This window comes from Delphinapterus leucas, unplaced genomic scaffold (assembly GCF_059928025.1).
Source record: "Delphinapterus leucas isolate spDelLeu-1000000601 "Yukka" unplaced genomic scaffold, BTC_Dleu_Yukka2 spDelLeu_asBTCV2_sq25, whole genome shotgun sequence".
In the NCBI taxonomy this organism is placed as follows: domain Eukaryota; kingdom Metazoa; phylum Chordata; class Mammalia; order Artiodactyla; family Monodontidae; genus Delphinapterus; species Delphinapterus leucas.
Window position 1 is genome coordinate 10,331,866 of NW_028322234.1, and position 18,132 is coordinate 10,349,997.

General features: G+C 53.8%; 1 protein-coding gene across 3 annotated transcripts; it reads left to right on the plus strand.

Annotated features, from left to right (window-relative positions):
* The first annotated feature begins 30 nt into the window (after positions 1 to 30).
* CC2D1A (coiled-coil and C2 domain containing 1A) lies at positions 31 to 17,756 on the plus strand. 3 transcript variants are annotated; one of them, XM_022558508.2, is made up of 29 exons: positions 31 to 317; positions 1,686 to 1,821; positions 3,429 to 3,544; positions 3,638 to 3,703; positions 3,964 to 4,098; positions 4,182 to 4,416; positions 9,659 to 9,792; positions 10,106 to 10,178; positions 10,357 to 10,428; positions 10,521 to 10,651; positions 10,731 to 10,803; positions 11,507 to 11,640; positions 12,001 to 12,115; positions 12,197 to 12,369; positions 13,061 to 13,183; positions 13,263 to 13,321; positions 13,413 to 13,529; positions 14,656 to 14,729; positions 14,805 to 14,863; positions 14,978 to 15,029; positions 15,120 to 15,219; positions 15,307 to 15,397; positions 15,701 to 15,838; positions 15,930 to 15,994; positions 16,570 to 16,633; positions 16,731 to 16,857; positions 16,932 to 17,008; positions 17,094 to 17,141; positions 17,227 to 17,756. In XM_022558508.2, the coding sequence occupies exons 1-29, from the start codon at positions 258 to 260 to the stop codon at positions 17,245 to 17,247; spliced, it is 2,868 nt and encodes a 955-aa protein (XP_022414216.1). In that variant the 5' UTR covers positions 31 to 257; the 3' UTR covers positions 17,248 to 17,756. The 3 variants fall into 3 exon arrangements, with proteins under 3 accessions (XP_022414216.1, XP_022414218.1, XP_022414220.1); XM_022558510.2 differs by having other exon boundaries at positions 12,004 to 12,115; XM_022558512.3 differs by having other exon boundaries at positions 12,004 to 12,115; positions 15,933 to 15,994.
* The last annotated feature ends 376 nt before the right edge of the window (positions 17,757 to 18,132 follow it).

The window sequence follows — 18,132 nt, forward strand, 5'->3', positions numbered from 1 at the left end:
GCACGCTCGCGCACTGCCTGCCGGGAGTTGTAGTTTCAGTGCGGCGGGCCCTGCAAGTCCGGTGGCTGCGCTCGGGTTCCGCGGAGCCCAAGGGCCGAGGCGGAAGTGGGGCGGCCAACCGGGAGGCCGAGGGCGCGAAGTCGGCGGTTGCGGGGCGCCAACGAGGGTCGTGGGATTCAGGAAGGGCTCGTGCGCGGCCATAGGCCCCGGGGGAGGCCAGGCCAGGGGTCCGGTGGTCCGAGTATCCAGCCTGGAAGATGCACAAGAGGAAGGGACCCTCGGGACCCCCGGGCCGAGGAGCCGCCACCGCCCGCCAGGTGAGTCTGTACCCCACGGCCCGGCCCAGGGGACCCTTCCCACCCTTGTCACACATTCAAGGGAGGGCCCCACCCCCAGGGGAGCCCGATCTTCACCCCAGGTGAGCCCCGGTCCCCGCCCCCCTGGTTAGGTTCGACTCCCAAAGTGCGGCCTATTGGCCCCGGCTCCCCAGCTTCTGGCGCCCCTCCCAGGGCTCAGGGCCACCTGTTGCCGCAGCAGCTCCAGTTCGGGAGGGGAAGGCCTCGGACCTGTGGTAAGAAAGACAGTTACGGGTCTCCTGGCCTGAGCACTCGTGGAACCCTCGCATCAGCCTGGCCAGGTCAGACTCTTTTATCCCCATTGTATAGATGAGGACACTGAGACCCAGAGAAGTGAAGACACCTGCCCAAGGTCATAAGGATTAAATGCTTGGCCAGAGCTAAGCACAAATCCAGAGCTGCTGCCATGAGCCCACAGAACTGTGGTTGGGCCCCTTCTCCCTCCCTCATTGCCTTTACCCCAGGCACTGGGAGAATTTGATTTTTCTCAGCTTTGATGGAAGGAGCTCAGGCCATAACCTAGTGCCCAGGTATTACAGTCTGAGTGACGTGAAGTTCCCTCCTGGATTCTACACGTTGGACACTTGGCTTCACCACTCTAAGCCTCAGTTCCCTCATCTGTAAAATGGAGCCCCTAAGAGTCCTTATGTCACGGGATAGTTGTGAGAATTCATTGAGATAGTTTATGGAAAGCGCTAGAACATAGCACTCAATAAGTATTGTCATCATCATTATTACTATTAGATGGAGACATATATGATTGCCAATGTCTGGCCATTTTTGATCCAAAGAAAGGGGGTTAATTTTGTGTACTTCAACCTGATATTATCACATCATGGTTGGTCATTAACCAGGATAGGATAGGAAGACAGGTATGTCACACAGCAAAGCCCCCAATTCCAGCTTCTACGTTGTCTAGGCTTCTATTTGCTCTTGACGCCTCCAACCTTCCTTCATGGCTCGCTCTGCCAAAGATGCTGGAAAGGAAAAACCAAGGTGTGCAGAGTGGCTTTGCTGTGGGGCAGGGTGTGGGGCCTTCCTTCCCCACTGACCTTGGCTAGCAGCACATCATGGGTGTGGGCTTAGAGCGGGCAGTTGGGTCTCTCTAGCTGCCCTTTGCCCCATGTTGATCTGTGCCAGAGGACCTGCCCACCTTGGGACATCTGTTGTATTCTGGGGCCTGTTCTGGCCTCCTGGCACTCCCCAGGGAAATGGCTTTCCCCAGCTCTGGGTTCCCTTCCTTCCAAGGGGACTCCAGGTCCATCATGGCTGCCTCGAGCTAGCTGGGGTGCATCCCAAGGTCTGACTGAACCCCCATTGTTCCCACAGCTGGGCCTGCTAGTTGACCTCTCCCCAGACGGCCTGATGATCCCTGAGGACGGAGTTAATGATCAGGAACTGGAGGCTGAGTTCTTGGCTTTGGTGGGGGGCCAGCCCCAAGCCCTGGAGAAGCTTAAAGGCAAAGGTAAGACTCTCAACACACCCCTGAACATTTTGTGAGCTCCCTCTGTGGGCGGGGCTTGGAGCTGGGCTCTGGGGTGATGGTGAAATGGAGACAGAGAAGGTGCCTGCCCTTCTGGCATCCACAGTCTGGGTAAGAGTTAAGCAATCAACTCTGGAGCCAGAATGAGGGTTCGAATCCCACCTTTGCAACTTACTGGCTGTGTGACTTGATGAATTCCAGCACCTGTGTGGGCCTCCGTTTCCCTGTTTGTAAAATGGGATAATGACCACACTTACATCACAGGAGTTAATCTTCTAGTGTTCATCAGGCACTTCACATAGGATGTGGCGCGCCCTCCAACCCACTGTTCCGTGACCGGGGCTGGGATGTGGAAGGCACAGAGCAACGGGGGAGACCTGTGAGCTGGACAGGGCTTCCTGGAGGAGGCACCTACAGTGGGGAGGGCCAGGTGAAAAGTGGGGGACTGCTTCTGGGGGGTGGGTCACAGCACATGCAGAGGCCCTGGAGGAGATGGCAGGGGCCAGGGGACTCTGCAGTGGTCAGGTGGGGCTGGAGCTCGGGGCAGAAGGAGCCTTTACACTTTGTAGCTAATGCAGTTGATACTCGTTATTCATGGATTCTGAATTTGTGATTTCACCTACTAGCTTAAATTTATTTGTAACCCCCAAATCAGTGCTTGTAGCACTTTTGCAGTCTTTCACAGACGTGCACAGAGCTGCAGAAAACTTGTCTCCCGATGTGCACGTTCCCAGCTGAGGCGACACTCCGCCTTCTTGTCTCAGCGCATAAATAAGTATCCTTTCTTTGGTGTGTTTAATGCCACATTTTTCTCTTTTTTGTGCTTTTTGTTGGTGATTTTGTGAATCCACATGGCCCCCAAGCGTAGTGCTGAAGTGCCGTCTCCTGTTCCTAAGCGTGAGAAGGCCGGGATGTACCTTCTATATAAGCTTCATTCAGGCGTGACTTATAGTGCTGTTGGCCTCGAGTTCAATGTTAATGAATCAACAGTATACATTAAATAAGGTGTCTTTAAATAGAAGCACACATAAGACAAGGTTATGTATTGGCTGGTTGACAAAAATGTGCCCAGAGGCTCACGGGAACCTAATGCTGTATTTCCTCCAGGGACAATGGTTCAGTATTCGCTCATTCCATGTTTGCGACAACTTTATAGCACATGGGTACTGCGGATAACCAGAATAACATGAACAACAAAATGCTGACAGTATGCTGTTCTAAGAGCTTCATTTACCTTTAGTCCCCACAAGCTAGCTATGAGGGAGAGACTATTGTTGTCCCCATCCAACAGATGTGAAGACTAAGGCCCAGAGAGGTGAAGTGACTTGCCCAAGGTCCCACAGTGAGAAAGTTGCAGATCTGGGGTTCCAACTCAGGCGGGATAAGGAAGAGATGAGACCAGAGAGACTGGCGTGGAGGGGGATCATGCCTAGCTGGCCTGAGGGCAATGGGGTGCCATGAAGGGCCAGGAGGGGGACATGCTGCCCCACCGCCTACTACCCTATTTTTCGGGGCCGTGGGTGACCAGGACGGGAGGCTGGGGGCTCTTGAAGGATCCCGGTCCAGCTGGGGCCTCCCCCTGACTCCAGGTCCCCTGCCCATGGAGGCCATTGAGAAGATGGCCAGCTTGTGCATGAGAGACCCAGACAAGGACGAGGAGGGGGGGCCGGACGAGGAGGACGTCGAGGCTGATGATGACCTGCTGGTGAGCACCCGGAATGGGGCAGGGGACCTCCCTTCCGCTGCTGCCCCATCTGGCAGGCCCTTGCGACTGGCCCCTGGCTGTGTGTCCCTGCAGGCGGAACTGAATGAGGTCCTTGGGGAGGAGCAGAAGGCTTTGGAGTCCCACCCTCCTGTGGCCCAGGTATACCTCCGAAGACACTGGTCCCTGAAGCCCAGGGTTCAAGGCCTTCCTCTTCCCCTCTCAGCCATGGGACCTCGCTCAGGTGGCGGGACACCACTGAGCCCCAGTTCTCTGCCCTGGGAAATGGGATGATGATTTCTGCCCCTTTGGGGTTAGGGTCGCAACATGCCTGGTATCCAGTAGGTACTCAACCAAGGAAGATGTCAGGGCGGGCCCGAGTGGGGTCACCGCCCAGACTGTGTGCTCGGCCCCTCCCGCAGCCAAAGGCCACAACGCCCAGCCCAGGGTTGGAGGCCACCTTGCAGGAGAGGCTGGCCCTCTACCAGACAGCGATCGAAAGCGCCAGGCAAGCCGGAGATGGTGCCAAGATGCGGCGCTACGACCGGGGGCTTAAGGTGAGCGGGCAGATGGGAGGGTGCTGGGACCTCACCACCCAGCTCCAGGCCCCTCGCAAACCCACGTTCACATCTTCTCCCAGACGCTTGAAAACCTGCTGGCCTCCGTCCAGAAGGGGAAAGCCATCGATGAAGGGGACATCCCGCCGCCTGTGGCTGTGGGGAAGGGCCCAGTGGCTACGCCCAGCCACATCCCAGCACCCACCCAGCCGGTCCCTACGAACCCACTGGCCCCAGATCCCCGGGTCATCGTGGAGGGTCCTCCTTCAACTGCCCCAGCCTCGTCCCTGGTCTCCGCTAAGCCCCAGCTGCCCTCAGGTAGGCCAAGGACAGGGCTGGGCTGACGTGGGATGGGCCGGTTATTTATTCAGTGGTAGGGCCTTCTGCGGGGTTGCAGGCCCGACACTGATTGTTAGATATTTTTAACACCCTTCCCTCCCCGGAGCCTACCTTCCAGGGGGGACATGAGCTCACAGAGAAGTTTTGTGTGTGTGGTGGCAGTAAAATATATTTAACAACACATTTGCTATTTAACCATGTTTCAGTGTGCAATTGAGAGGCATTTTGGCTTATTCACAGTATTGCTCAGTCATCACCTCTGTTTCCAAAACTTTTTCCTCACCCCAAACGGAAACTCTGTCTCCATTAAATGCTAACTCCCCATTCTCTCTCTCCCAGCCCCTAGTAACCTCCATTCTACCTTCTGTCCCTGTGGGTTTGCCTCTGTAGACATTTCACGTAAGTGGGATTGTCCGTCCACTCTTTGCCCTCCTGTGTCTGGCTTCCTTCACTTAGCATAATGTTGCAGTATGTGTGTCAGAACTCCATTCCTTTCCATGACAGGGTAACGTTCCCACACATAGGGTTTTGGGGGGTTTTTTTTGTTTGTTTTTTACAGAAACACAACATTATTTTATTAGTCACTGTAATTTTAATCATGACCTCTTTATTGTTTTTCACATTGACAATGTTCAAAATCTCAAGACCTTTTAGGGTTTTTAAAAAAATTTTTGTATTGGAGCATTGTTGATTTACAATGCTGTGTTAGTTTCTGCTGTACAGCAAAGTGAGTCAGTTATGCATGTTAATATATCCACTCTCTTTTAGATTCTTTTCCCATATAGGTCATTACAGAGTATTGAGTAGAGTTCCCTGTGCTTTACAGGAGGTTCTTATTGGTTATCTATTTCATATATAGCAGTGTGTATATGTCAATCCCAATCTCCCAGTTTATCCCTCCCCACCCCGCACCTTACCCCTGGTAACCGTAAGTTTGTTTTCTACAATTGTGACTCAATTTCTGTTTTATAAATAGGTTCATTTGTACTCTTTTTTTAGATTCCACATATAACTGATACCATATGATATTTGTCCTTCTCTGTGTGACTTACTTCACTCAGTATGACAATCTCTAGGTCCATCCATGTCGCTGCAAATGGCGGTATTCTGTCCTTTTTTATGGCTGAGTAATATTCCGTTGTATGTATGTACCGCATTTTCTTTTTTTTTAATTAATTAATTAATTAATTTATTTTTGGCTGCGTTGGGTCTTTGTTGCTGCGTGCGTGCTTTCTCTAATTGTGGACGGGGGCTGCTCTTCATTGCAGTGTGTGGGCTTCTCATTGCGGTGGCTTCTCCTGTTGTGGAGCATGGGCTTTAGGCCTCCGGGCTTCAGTAGTTGTGGCACGTGGGCTCAGTAGTTGTGGCTCGTGGGCTCTAGAGCACAGGCTCAGTAGTTGTGGGCTTAGTTGCTCCACAGCATGTGGGATCCTCCCAGACCAGGGCTCGAACCCATGTCCCTTGCATTGGCAGGCGGATTCTTAAGCACTGCGCCACCAGGGAAGTCCCTGTACCACATCTTCTTTATCCATTCCTCTGTTGATGGACATTTAGGTTGCTTCCATGTCCTGGCTGTGGTAAATAGTGCTGCAATGAATGTTGGGGGTGCATGCATCCTTTTTTTTTTTTAAATATCTTTATTGGAGTATAATTGCTTTACAGTGTTTTGTTAGTTTCTGCTGTATAATAAAGTGAATCAGCTATATGTATACATACATCCCCATATCCCTCCCTCTTGCGTCTCCCTCCCACCCTCCCTATCCCACCCCTCTAGGTGGTCACAAAGCACCGAGCTGATCTCCCTGTGCCATGCGGCTGCTTCCCACTAGCTATCTGTTTTACATTTGGTAGTGTATATATGTCCATGCCGCTCTCTCACTTCGTCCCAGCTTCCCCTTCCCCTCCCCATGTCCTCAAGTCCATTCTCTACATCTGTGTCTTTATTCTTGTCCTGCCCCTACGTTCTTCAGAACCATTTTTTTAGATTCTGTATATATGTGTTAGCATACGGTATTTGTTTTTCTCTTCCTGACTTACTTCACCCTGTAGCGTGTATCCTTTCAAATTATGGTTTTCTCCGGATGTATGCCCAGGAGTGGGATTGCTGGATCATATGGCAGCTCTATTTTTAGTTTTGTAAGGAACCTCCATACTGTTCTCCATAGTGGCTGTACCGGTTTACATTCCCACCAGCAGTGTAGGAGGGTTCCCTTCTCTCCACACCCTCTCTAGCATTTATTGTTTGTAGATTTTTTGATTCCCACACATAGGGTTTTGAGTGAATAATTCCCAAGCCCTCAGCTTGTCTGTCTTTCCTATAAAACTCACCTGCTGGAGGATGCACCTCCCAAGAAGTTTCTTTCCCCCAACCTCCCTTCTCCCCCTTTAGGGAAGGAACATGGGGATCTGCCCCAGGGGCAAACACTGCCCTGGTGGGAACCAAAGAGATACTTGAAACACTGGCCTGGGGTTCAGAAAGTGAACCCCTGGTCTCTAAATCCTTCTGCAGCCAGGCTGGTTTCTAAGCTTTTGTTTTTGGCAAAGTTCAAGGACGACTATCAGAAATCATCACCTGAGATTCTCAGCTGAAATCATCAACAATTTTTCATGATGGAGTTTTTGGTATGTAGCTGGGCAGGGGCTCTGAGAATCACGTGACGTCGATAATAAGACTGTCTCTTCTATTTGTTGAGGTGAAGCAGGTTTCTGTACATATTAAAAACAAAAAAGGAAAGTAGGAAAAGCATAAACAAGGAAACAGAGATAAATGTTAGGAGGTGGACCCAGCCACCGCCGTGTCAGCAAGAGCTGCCTTGCCAATAAAATTTTACTCTCAGTATATAAAAATTATTTGTCAAAAAAGCTCAATATATTTAGGCTTTGCTCAATTTCGTGCTGATAATAATTGTAACAGTAATTCTATCCTGGGAGAAAAATTCTTTAGCACAGAGACTTGCGATGGCAGTAAACAAAGCCAATCAGATGTCAAGGTGTTGGGGAGAGGGGTAGATAAATTAGGAGTTTGGGATTAACAAATACACACTACTATATATAAAACAGAAAATAGGTAAACAACAAAGACCTACTGTATAGCGCAGGGAACTACTCAGTATCTTGTAATAACCTATAATGGAAAAGAATCTGAAAAAGAATAAATAAATAAATAAATATAAATAACTGAATCAGTTTGCTGTGCACCTAAAACTAACACAACGTAGTAAATTAATTATACCTCAATTTTAAAAAAGCGTTAAGGTGTTTTAGACACCTCTTCAGACAAGTCCTCCAAAACTAAAGCAGTGGGTCCAGTTGTCAGTCTGAAAAAGTACAATGCATGCTGGTTTTCAGGTGTTTCTAGGATTTCTGGACACTGGGTGGTGTATCTATTGTGTTTTTTTTTAATATACTGACAGTTGTACCTATTGCTTTCAATTTAGGGATACTTCCCCTAAAAACTGAGCATATTGTTTGAAACTGTAACTAACATACTGTTTAATAAGCCATTTAATCCCGTTTAGATCTGAAATTCCTGATCGCTAAATGTGAACCCTGGCGTATATTTAAATAGTAAATGTTGGTTTGTGTTGTTTCAACCCACTGACTTTGCAGTAATTTGTTACAGCAGCAACGGGAAACTAATAAAATAGCAAAAAATAATTTTTACCTTTTTCTATATATTTTTCCCCAGTCAGTTTTAACTTTGCTATTTTTTATATAAGAAATTAAAAATTTTTACCGAGCAAAAAACATATATATATATATATATATATATATATAGTAAATGTTGGTATATAGTCAAAAGAATTGAAAGCAGGGACATGGAAAGGTATTTGTACACTTGTGTTCTTAGCAGTATTTTCCACAATAGCCAAAAGGTAGAAGAAACACAGTGTCTATTGACGGATACAGGCACACCTCATTTTTTCTAGTTTTTGCTTTATTGTGATTCACAGATATTGTGGTTTTTTTACAAACTGAAGGGTGGTGGCAACCGTGCTTTGAGCTAGTCTTTTGGCGCCATTTTTCCAACAGCATTTACTCACTTTGTGTCTCTCTGTCACATTTTGGCAATTCTCACAGTATTTCAGACTTTTTCATTATTATTATATTTGTTATGGGGGTCTGTGATCAGTGATCTCTGATGTTACTGCTACAATTTGCTAAAGGCTCTGTTGGTAGTTAGCATTTTTTAACAATAAAATATTTTTATACTAAAGTATGTACGTTGGTTTTTTAGACATAATTCTATTGCACACTTAATAGACTACGGTATAGTGTAGTAACTTTTATATGCACTGGGACACCAAAAAACTGAGTGACTCTCTTTATTATGGTATTTGCTTTATTGCGGTGGTCCGGAACCAAACCCGAAATATCTCAGAGGTATGCTTGTAAATAGATAAACAGATGTGGTCCATTCATGCAATGGAATACTATTCACCCTTAAAAAGGAAGGAAATTCTGACGCGTGCTACAACATGGATGAACCTTGAGGACATTATGCTGAGTGAAAGAAGCCAGTCACAGAAGGACAAATACTGTGTGATTCCACTTATAGGAGGTCCCTAAAGGAGTCAGATTTGTAGAGACAGAAAGTAGAATGGTGGGTGCCAGGGGCTCGGGGAGAGGGGATAGGGAGTTAGTGTTTATGGGGACAGAGTTTCAGTTGGGGAAGATGAAAGAGTTCTGGAGATGGACTGTGGTGAATGTTGCCCAGCCTTGTGAATGTGCTTAATGCCACTGAACTGTACACTTAAAAAGGGTTAAGATGGTAAATTTTATGTTGTGTGTATTTTACCACAGTTTGAAAAACTAAAAAGGGAATATTGGTGAGTTTCAAATCACCATAGTAGTTAGGATACATTTGATTTAAAAGAGAGGTGTGATGGTTTTCTTTATCAAATGTCAATATTTGGAGACACTGGAAATGACAACCCTTGCTACTTTTTCAACTTAAAATGAAAAGTTTTCGATGTCAACTTAAAAATGTGTAAGGATACATAAAGTTTTCCAGAATTCTCTTGGGGGCAAAACAGCAATGGCTCCAGAGACTGAGAGTCGTGCGGTTGAGTTCCCACCATGTCATCTTCAGGCTGTGTGACCTTGGGGAGGCAGTATCCCCTCTCTGAGCCTTAATTCTCAAATCTATAAGGTGGGCCTAAGAACAGTCTTTGTTGTGAGAATTAAGTAGAAATGGTTTGCGTGCTGTTCCCCCTCTCAGGTCCCTGCAGCCCAGGACCTCCCAGGTCCCTGGCCCAGTTGCAGAGCCGCCAGCGCGAGTACAAGCTGGCCGCCCTCCGCGCCAAGCAGCAGGGAGATACCGCCACTGCCGCAAGACACTTCCGCGTGGCCAAGGTGTGCCCAGACTGACGGACAGGGTCGGAGGGAGAGGACAGGATGCTGACATTGCATGATGGCAAAGAACAAGGGCTCTGGAGTCAGACAGATTTAAATCCTGGTCACTCCGTAGCTGTAGTTTGCTGCACCTCTTGAAGGCTCAGTTTACCCTCTCTGTGAAATGGGCATAAGTGTCTGGAAGAGGCTTGAGCAAGTTGCTGCAAAGGAAGGGACAGAGCGGGGAGTCCTCTGTTGTGGGCAGGGCATAGAGACTCCCCTCAGGGTCGTGGCCTCCAGCTGCAGCCTCTTCCCCTGATCTTCCTTTTCCCAGAGCTTTGACGCTGTCTTGGAGGCCCTGAGCCGGGGGGAGCCTGTGGACCTGTCACGCCTGCCCCCTCCACCTGGTGAGGACCCCACCCTGCCCACCCTCCAGGACTGCTGGAGGCCTCCACAAAGTTCTTTCTAATACTGCCGCCCCTGTTGGTCAGGCCCAGGGACCCCACCCTCAGGCCAGGCCAGCCTGGTGGGGGTAAGGGCAGCCACAAGCAAGCCCCCCATTGGACTGGACCTCTCTGCCCCCAGACCAGCTGCCCCCAGACCCACCGTCACTGCCACCACAGCCTCCAACTCCTGCCGTCGTGCCCTCCATGCCAGGTAGGCTTCTGGGACCCTGTGGGGTGGGCCAGCCAGAGCAAGACAGCCTCCCCGACCCTAGACTCTTAACTCTACCCCCTGGTCTGGCCCAGAGGTTCCTGCACCCCCAAGGACTCTCCTGGAGGCGCTGGAGCAGCGGATGGAGCGGTACTGTGTGGCCGCGGCTCAGGCGAAGACCAAGGGGGACCAGCGGAAGGCTCGCATGCATGAGCGCATTGTTAAGGTGTGTGGAGACCAGGTGGGCGAGTTGGCAGCCCCTCGAAACCTTGCCCAGGAAGCCCTAACACCTGCGTTCCCTGCAGCAATACCAAGATGCCATCCGGGCCCACAAGGCTGGCCGAGCCGTGGATGTGGCCGAGCTGCCTGTGCCCCCAGGTAGGCCCCGCCCCCGGCCCCTACCCCTCTAATCTCTGAGCCTTTGCAGGTGCTATTCCTTCCGACTCTGCAGTCTCAGGGAGCCGATGGCTTGCACATTCAGAAATTCTGCAAGCTTGTTAGACGATTGGTAGCTTAAAATCAGTCACAATGGGAGAGTTTATACCACGGAAATTGGGAAACAATAAAAATCAGGAGGTTTTATTTGGAGAGCCTGTTCACCAGCCCACCACTGCCTGCTCCCTCCCTTTCTTCTTTGTTTTTGACTCAACTCCTTCCTAGTCATCAGCTCTCAGTTTTACAGATACCTGCTCAGCCTCCCATCAGCCCCCCAGTGGGTAGGAGGCATCCTCTGGGATCTCAGAGCTGCCTGTGTGTCCCCCATGGGAGCAATTATGTGTCTGCACCTTGGTCCCATGGGAGAACCTCCAGGCCCAAGACTACCTCTTATGCCCAGCACACTACCTCACACCGTGCTTACTTTTTGGAGTCTGGTCGAGGCCCAGCCGGGGTCAGGCAAGAGGAAGGGCAGGCAAGAGGGAGGTTGGAATGGTCTGGCAATCTCCACCCAGCCAGCAGCATCTCTTTTCTTACATGCAAAGTAGATTCAGTGGCCTGAGGCTCCTTATGGGGGAGGAACCTGAGTCTCCACCATTATGGTGTTGGCCCCTCCCTCCTGATTGGGTCCCAACTGGCCGCCCAGGCTTTCCCCCGATCCAGGGCCTGGAGGCCACGGAGCCCACCCAGCAGAGCCTGGTGGGGGTCCTCGAGACTGCCGTGAAGCTGGCCAACCAGGATGAAGGCCCAGAGGACGAAGAAGATGAGGAGCCTAAGAAGGTATGAGGGGCCGGGGCCTTGGGGCGAGGCCAGGGAGTGGCAGCAAAGCCAAGCCCCAGCAGTCCCGGCCTTGAGCCAGAAAGACCCGGCCGGCCCTGCTGCCTTCTGGCTGTGTGGCCATTGGGCAAGTCGTTTTGCTCTCCGACCCTCGGGCTCCTCCTCTGTAAACTGAGCACGGTAATAGTCCCTGCCTCCCAGGGCTGTTGCAAAGATTCAGTGTGAACAAGATCATATGTTGTGTTCAGTGCTGAGGAAACAGAAACTAAGACGGTCAGTGTTGTCAGTGTCGGGCCCTGACCCTTTGGGGAGTGGACTCATCACAGGTGCTGGGAAAGCTCTGACTTCCTCTCTGTCCCTCAGCAGCTCAGCAGCCCTGCAGCCCCCACAGCCCAGCCCAAAGCCCCACCTTCAAAGGCACCCCAGTCAGGATCTGCCCCAGCAGCCAAAGCGGCCCCCAAAGGCGCATCCACCAGAGGTAGGTACACCTGCCCCACCCGGGCTGCCTATTGCCTGGCCATGGGTTGGGCAGCACCCGCAGACGCCCCTGTGCCCACAGCCCAGCAGCAGCTGGCCTTCCTGGAGGGCCGCAGGAAGCAGCTCCTGCAGGCGGCGCTGCGAGCCAAGCAGAAGAATGACGTGGAGGGCGCCAAGATGCACCTGCGCCAGGCCAAGGGGCTGGAGCCCATGCTGGAGGCCTCACGCAACGGGCTGCCCGTGGACATCACCAAGGTGAACCCTCTAGGCCTGCTGGACCTTCCCAAGCACTCACCCTTCAGGCTCATGCCGCTTAGCAGCCATGTGACTTGGAGTGTATTAGTCAGCATCCAGGTTAAGCTGCTGAAACAACTAGGCCTCCCCAAGACCGTGGCTGAAACAGGACAGACATTTATGTTTCTTGCATGTAACGTTCAGGGCATTCTGGTCTCTAAAAGACAAAGCCCTTCAGGGCCCAGGTTCTTTTATCTTGTTGCTCTGCCACACCCTAGGTGTTGTCCACGTGGTCAAAGTGGTTTGATGCCTTGTCTGCATCCCAGCTATGAGAAGTTACATGGAGTTGCCATCACTTCTGCTTGCCTCCCATTGGCCAGAACTGAGTCACATGGCCACACCTAGCTGCAGCAGAGACTGGGACATGTAGTCTCTTGCTGTGTGCCCAGGCAGGACTCCATTACTAGGGAAGAGGGGGTGGGGATCAGACTTGGAGGAAAATGGATAACAGATTCTGCCATTTGGGGCAGGACCATCCACTTCCCTTTGAGCATTACTTTTCTCCTTGGGAAAGAAGGAAGAACAGGGACAGGGGATGAAGCCACAGTCAGGGAAGGCCTCTTTAAGGAGGGGTGACGTTTCGGCAGAGCCCCGGGTGGGCCTGCTCCTTGCTGACCAGCGGACCCTACCTCATGAGCCTCGTCCTCCCCAGGTGCCACCCGCCCCTGTCAACAAGGACGACTTCGCCCTGGTCCAGCGGCCCGGCCCAGGTCTGTCTCAGGAGTCTGTCCGGCGCTACGGTGAACTCACCAAGCTCATAAGGCAGCAGCACGAGGTGAAGGGGGATTCCCCGCCCAAGTCACTACAAGGGCATGGGCCCCCAACCCTCCCCTCACTTTCTTCTGCTCCCCCAGATGTGTCTGAACCACTCTAACCAGTTCACCCACCTGGGCAACATTGCCGAAACCAGCAAGTAAGAGGCCCCGCCCCCATCCCCACCAGACGTCTGCACCCCCAGCCTGCCCCTGGGACCCGGGACCTGAGCAGGGCCCTCTTGCTGGCAGATTTGAGAAGCTGGCGGAGGACTGTAAGCGGAGCATGGAGACTCTGAAGCAGGCCTTTGCCCGGGGTCTCCCCACACCCACTGCTCGCTTTGAGCAGAGAACCTTCAGCGTCATCAAGTAAGGCCCCTGAGACCCCCCCCCCCAGCCCTTTGGTGAGGGGTTTGTGCGCCCCAGAAGCCAGCAGAGGATTTGCCTCTGGAGTAGAGTTTGGGGAGCTGGTGGGAGCACAGTGTGTGCAGGGGTCCTGAGGCAGACGTGACGCGCGAGTGAAGGACGGCAATAGGGTGTTGACAGTGACACATTTGGAAATGGGGATGATCTAGTGGCTGTAGACATGTGCCTGGTCCCAAAGGCCTGGGCAAGCCCGTGGGATGGTGATCTTGGTTCTGCTCCTGTTAAGTCTTCTTACACCCCAGGGAGTTGGGATTGTTTTTTCCCACTTGTAGATGACATTAGGTGCAGCCACTGGGATAACCTAAGATCACCATCTAGGATAACCCATACCCCTCACCCCGGCTCCCCTACATCTGCATAGCTTGGCTCCCTACCACTTCATCTCCTCCCACTGTCCGCACTTCACTCACTTTCTGCCACGTAGGCCTCTTTTTGGTCAATCAGACACACCAGCCGTGTTCCCACCCAGGGCTTTTGCACCAGCTGTTTCCTCTGCTCAGACTCTCTCATGCAGGTTACCATGTAGCGGCCTCTTCTTGACATTCAGAGTCACCTGTGATGTTGCCTCCCCTGAGGGCCCCCCGATCACTCTGTCTAAAGCAGCCCCTTCTGAGCATGCTCCACCCTCTCTCCCCTGCTTTAATTCTCTGCAGGGTTGTTGTTGTTTTGTTTGCTTATTTATGTATTCATGGGTCATCTGTCCGCTCAGCTAGCCCCGGTTCCATGAGCAAAGGCATGGGGTCTGCCTCGTTTACTTCTGTGTCCCCAGCAGTGAAGACACTGGCTGGCATATAGTAGATGCTCAAGAAATACTGTCAAAGAAAGAGAAGGTCCCACAGCAGGTAGGGCCACTGGCTGGTGCAGAGCAAGTCCCAAATAAATATATGCAGAGTGGAGAAAGGACTCAAAAGGTAGCCAGTGGTGGACCTGGATAGAGAATTCTAGTCTGTCTGGTCCTAAAACTCAAGCCTAGGCGCTGAGGCACCCCTAAGAGACTGGGGGGAGGGCAGAGAAGGCGGGCAGGCAGTGGCACTGAGGTGCCTCTGTCTCTTGCCCGCCCTCCTGGAAGGATCTTCCCTGACCTCAGCAGCAACGACATGCTCCTGTTCATTGTGAAGGGCATCAACTTGCCCACACCCCCAGGTGAGGGGGCGTCAGGCAGGGGTGGGGCCGTGGGGTCCACCCCTCTGCCCAGCCCTGACCCTCATTTGCCCACAGGGCTGTCCCCCGGTGACCTGGATGTCTTTGTTCGGTTCGACTTCCCCTATCCCAACGTGGTATGTGGGGAGCTGAGGAGGGACGGGCTCAAGCCCCATCAGGCCCGGGAGTGAGTCTGGCCGGGGTTCAAGGGCAGGCGCCCCTGAGCTTTTTCGCTTCCTGTCTGGTCACAGGAAGAAGCTCAGAAGGACAAGACCAGTGTGATCAAGAACACAGACTCGCCTGGTGAGCCTTGGGCGGGAGGCAGCCCTCCTCAGAAAGCCCATGAGACCATAGCCTGACCCCTCCCTCCTCCCTCCCTCCTTCCCTGGGCAGAGTTCAAGGAGCAGTTCAAACTCTGCATCAACCGCAGCCACCGTGGCTTCCGAAGGGCCATCCAGACCAAAGGCATCAAGTTCGAAGTGGTCCACAAGGGGTAAGCTGGGGCCACAGGTGCTGCGTGGGCTCTAGAAGAGGGGGAGCTCCCCTGGGCCAACCATCCTGTCCCCTCTCACACACACAGGGGGCTGTTCAAGACCGACCGGGTCCTGGGCACAGCCCAGCTGAAGCTGGACGCCTTGGAGACAGCATGCGAGGTCCGGGAGATCCTTGAGGTGAGAGGTGGACATTCGTCTGAACGCTCCGGTATGGCCGTGCCGCTCGTGAACACCACCCAGGTGCTGCCTGCCCTGAGCCCCCAAGGGTCCCCTCTGCTGACCCAGCCCCTCCCCAGGAGTCCCAGACCTCCCTGCTACCCAGCCTTAAATACCCTCAGCACCCTGCTCCATTATGAGCAGCTGGTGTGTCAGCCGTACCCATGGACTCGTGTTTTGGAAATTGCTTTGGTCTCCCTGAGCCCAGCCCTGAGCCTCCAGCCGCTGCCTGCTTCCTAACAGGCTCTCCTCACTCCCGCCCAGGTCCTGGATGGTCGCAGGCCCACAGGGGGGCGGCTGGAGGTGATGGTTCGGATTCGGGAGCCACTGACGGCCCAGCAGTTGGAGACGACAACTGAGAGGTGGCTGGTCATCGACCCCGTGCCAGCAGCTGTGCCCACAGTGAGACCCCTGCCCATCGGCAGCCCCAGGGAAGGAGGGAGGCTTGGTTCAAGGGGACCAAGGCTCACAAGACTGGTTCTGTCCTCTGAAGCAGGTTGCTGGGCCCAAAGCGAAAGCCCCTCCCGTGCCTGCTCCTACGAGGGAGCCAGGGAACAGGTAGGTGGCTGGGCCCGGCTGTGCTGGAGAGAACCCCCTTCTTCTTATCTCAGCCTGTCCTGGACAACTTCCCATCAGGCACAAATTGGAGCATCTCTCTCCCCTGCTCCAAGACCTTTCCTGGCTTCCCTTCTCCTGGAGCATCTAGTTTAAACTCCTCAGCTTGATCTTTAAGACCTTTTGTGATCTCCGTCAATATGTCCAGCCTTCTCTCTCCCCACTTCTTCCTCCTGTTGGTTCATGGATACACTTAGTTTTCACTGACCTCTGGACTTCTCTGTTGTTACAATGTCCTGAGCACCCCTGTCCCCACACTATCTCCTTGCTCCTCTGCCCAACTCTGACTCCTTTGAGTCCCAACCTGGCTCTCACCTCCTCCAGGAAGCCCTCCCTGACACCTGGCGTCACAGTTGCCTGGGTGTACAACCATTGTCCCTATTAGGTTGTGGACTCGGCAATACAGGGGTGGGCCTGGCTTGTCTCCCGCTGTTCCCCAGTGCCCAGTGTGTCTGTTGAATTAATGGGGTCGGGGGTGGGAGATCCCTGCAGCCCCTCACCCTTCCTCAACCCCATAGATCAGCCCGGCCCCTGCATAGTCTCAGTGTGCTGGCCTTCGACCAAGAGCGTCTGGAGCGGAAGGTGGGTACCCATCCTGCAAGGCTCAGTGGGGCAGGATTGGGGGTCTGCAGGCCCGGGCAGGGCCCTCACAACTCCCTCTGCACCCCCCCCACCCCAGATCCTGGCCTTCAGGCAGGCACGGCGGCCGGTGCCCCCCGAGGTGGCCCAGCAGTACCAGGACATCATACAGCGCAGCCAGTGGCAGAGGGCACAGCTGGAGCAGGGGGGCCCCGGCATCCGGCGGGGTAGGATCTCAGGGATGAGTATGTGGGGGAGGGGCGAGGCAGGGGGCCCCGTCGTGACCCCCTCCCTCCCTCAGAGTACATGGCCCAGCTGGAGCGGCAACTGCAGTTCTACACAGAGGCCGCCCGGCGCCTGGGCAATGATGGCAGCAGGGTGAGCTGCAGGCGGGCCGGGCGGGCGGGCATCGGGGGGCCGGGGCTGCCAGGGGCTGCCCACTGACCTCCTGTTGGCCCCCCAGGAGGCTGCCAAGGAGGCACTGTATAGACGGAACCTGGTCGAGAGTGAGGTGAGAGGCTTGGGTATTGGGGAACGGGGTGGGCAGCTGTGGCCATGTCCCCCCCCACCCTGACCCCTGTGGCCTCTCCCCTCAGCTGCAGCGGCTCCGCAGGTGAGGGGCCGAAGGGGCGGGCAGCCCCTGGAGAGCCGGGAGCGGGCCCAAGGCCCCGGCGCTGGGAGGAGCTAACGCGGCCACAGCCTCAGACCCGACAATCAGACAATCAGTGGACAATCGGCGCTGGATGGACACGTTCCCCCGGCTGGGCCCACTTGGCCCGACTGGAGCCTCCCTGGCAGGGGGCGTTGCGGGCGTCAGCCTGTGTGTGCCCCTCACCTAGGCCTGGCCGGGTGGGCCCCAGAGAGTCCGTTTGCACAGCCCAGGGGTGTGCGGCCCCTTGCCTGCCTCCGAGGTGGGAGGGCGGCTAGGACCAAACCTCAAGGGCCCCTGCAAGCACTTTAGTTCCAGCCCGTCCCCAGCCTTAACCCTGACGCCCACCCACACCCCAAAGAAGCCACTGAGGCCAGCCAGAGCCCAGCTGGCTCCCCAGAGGGTTGCCCTGGCCCAGCTGGGCCCCCAGGGCTGACACGCGGAATAAACAGCCAGGGCCCTACCTGGCTCACTCTGTCCTGCCTTTGTTTCTTGCTCCTGCCCTCAGTGCCTGGGCTGGGTCTCCTTCACAGCTCCCCTGGGGGCTGATGGAGAGGTGCCTGCGAGAGGAGCAGGCTGGCAGGGGGTGTGCCCGTGAAGGATGTGTGCTCCGCGCACACTTGCTGCGAGGACGTGTGTGAAGGCCTGTGCACGTGTCACGAGCGTCTGTGGCCCACCTGGGGGCATCTGCGAGTGTCTCTTCAGCTGGTGGCCTTGGGCGTATCTGGGTTTACACGTGTGGTCAGGTCATACGTGGTGGTGCCTGGTGACCCGTGTGTGTCTCAGGGCCTTGACAGCCAGCCCTACCGCTCACTGGCCACAGGACCTGGGCCAAATTGCCTGACCCACTTAG

Bases quoted from the DNA above. Each gene is read 5' to 3' on its own strand.
- CC2D1A (XM_022558508.2), top strand. From the start codon at position 258: ATGCACAAGAGGAAGGGACCCTCGGGACCCCCGGGCCGAGGAGCCGCC. The intron at 10,429-10,520 runs GTAGGCTTCTGG...GGTCTGGCCCAG, and splicing joins CGTCGTGCCCTCCATGCCAG to AGGTTCCTGCACCCCCAAGG. The intron at 13,530-14,655 runs GTAAGGCCCCTG...CCCTCCTGGAAG, and splicing joins AGAACCTTCAGCGTCATCAA to GATCTTCCCTGACCTCAGCA.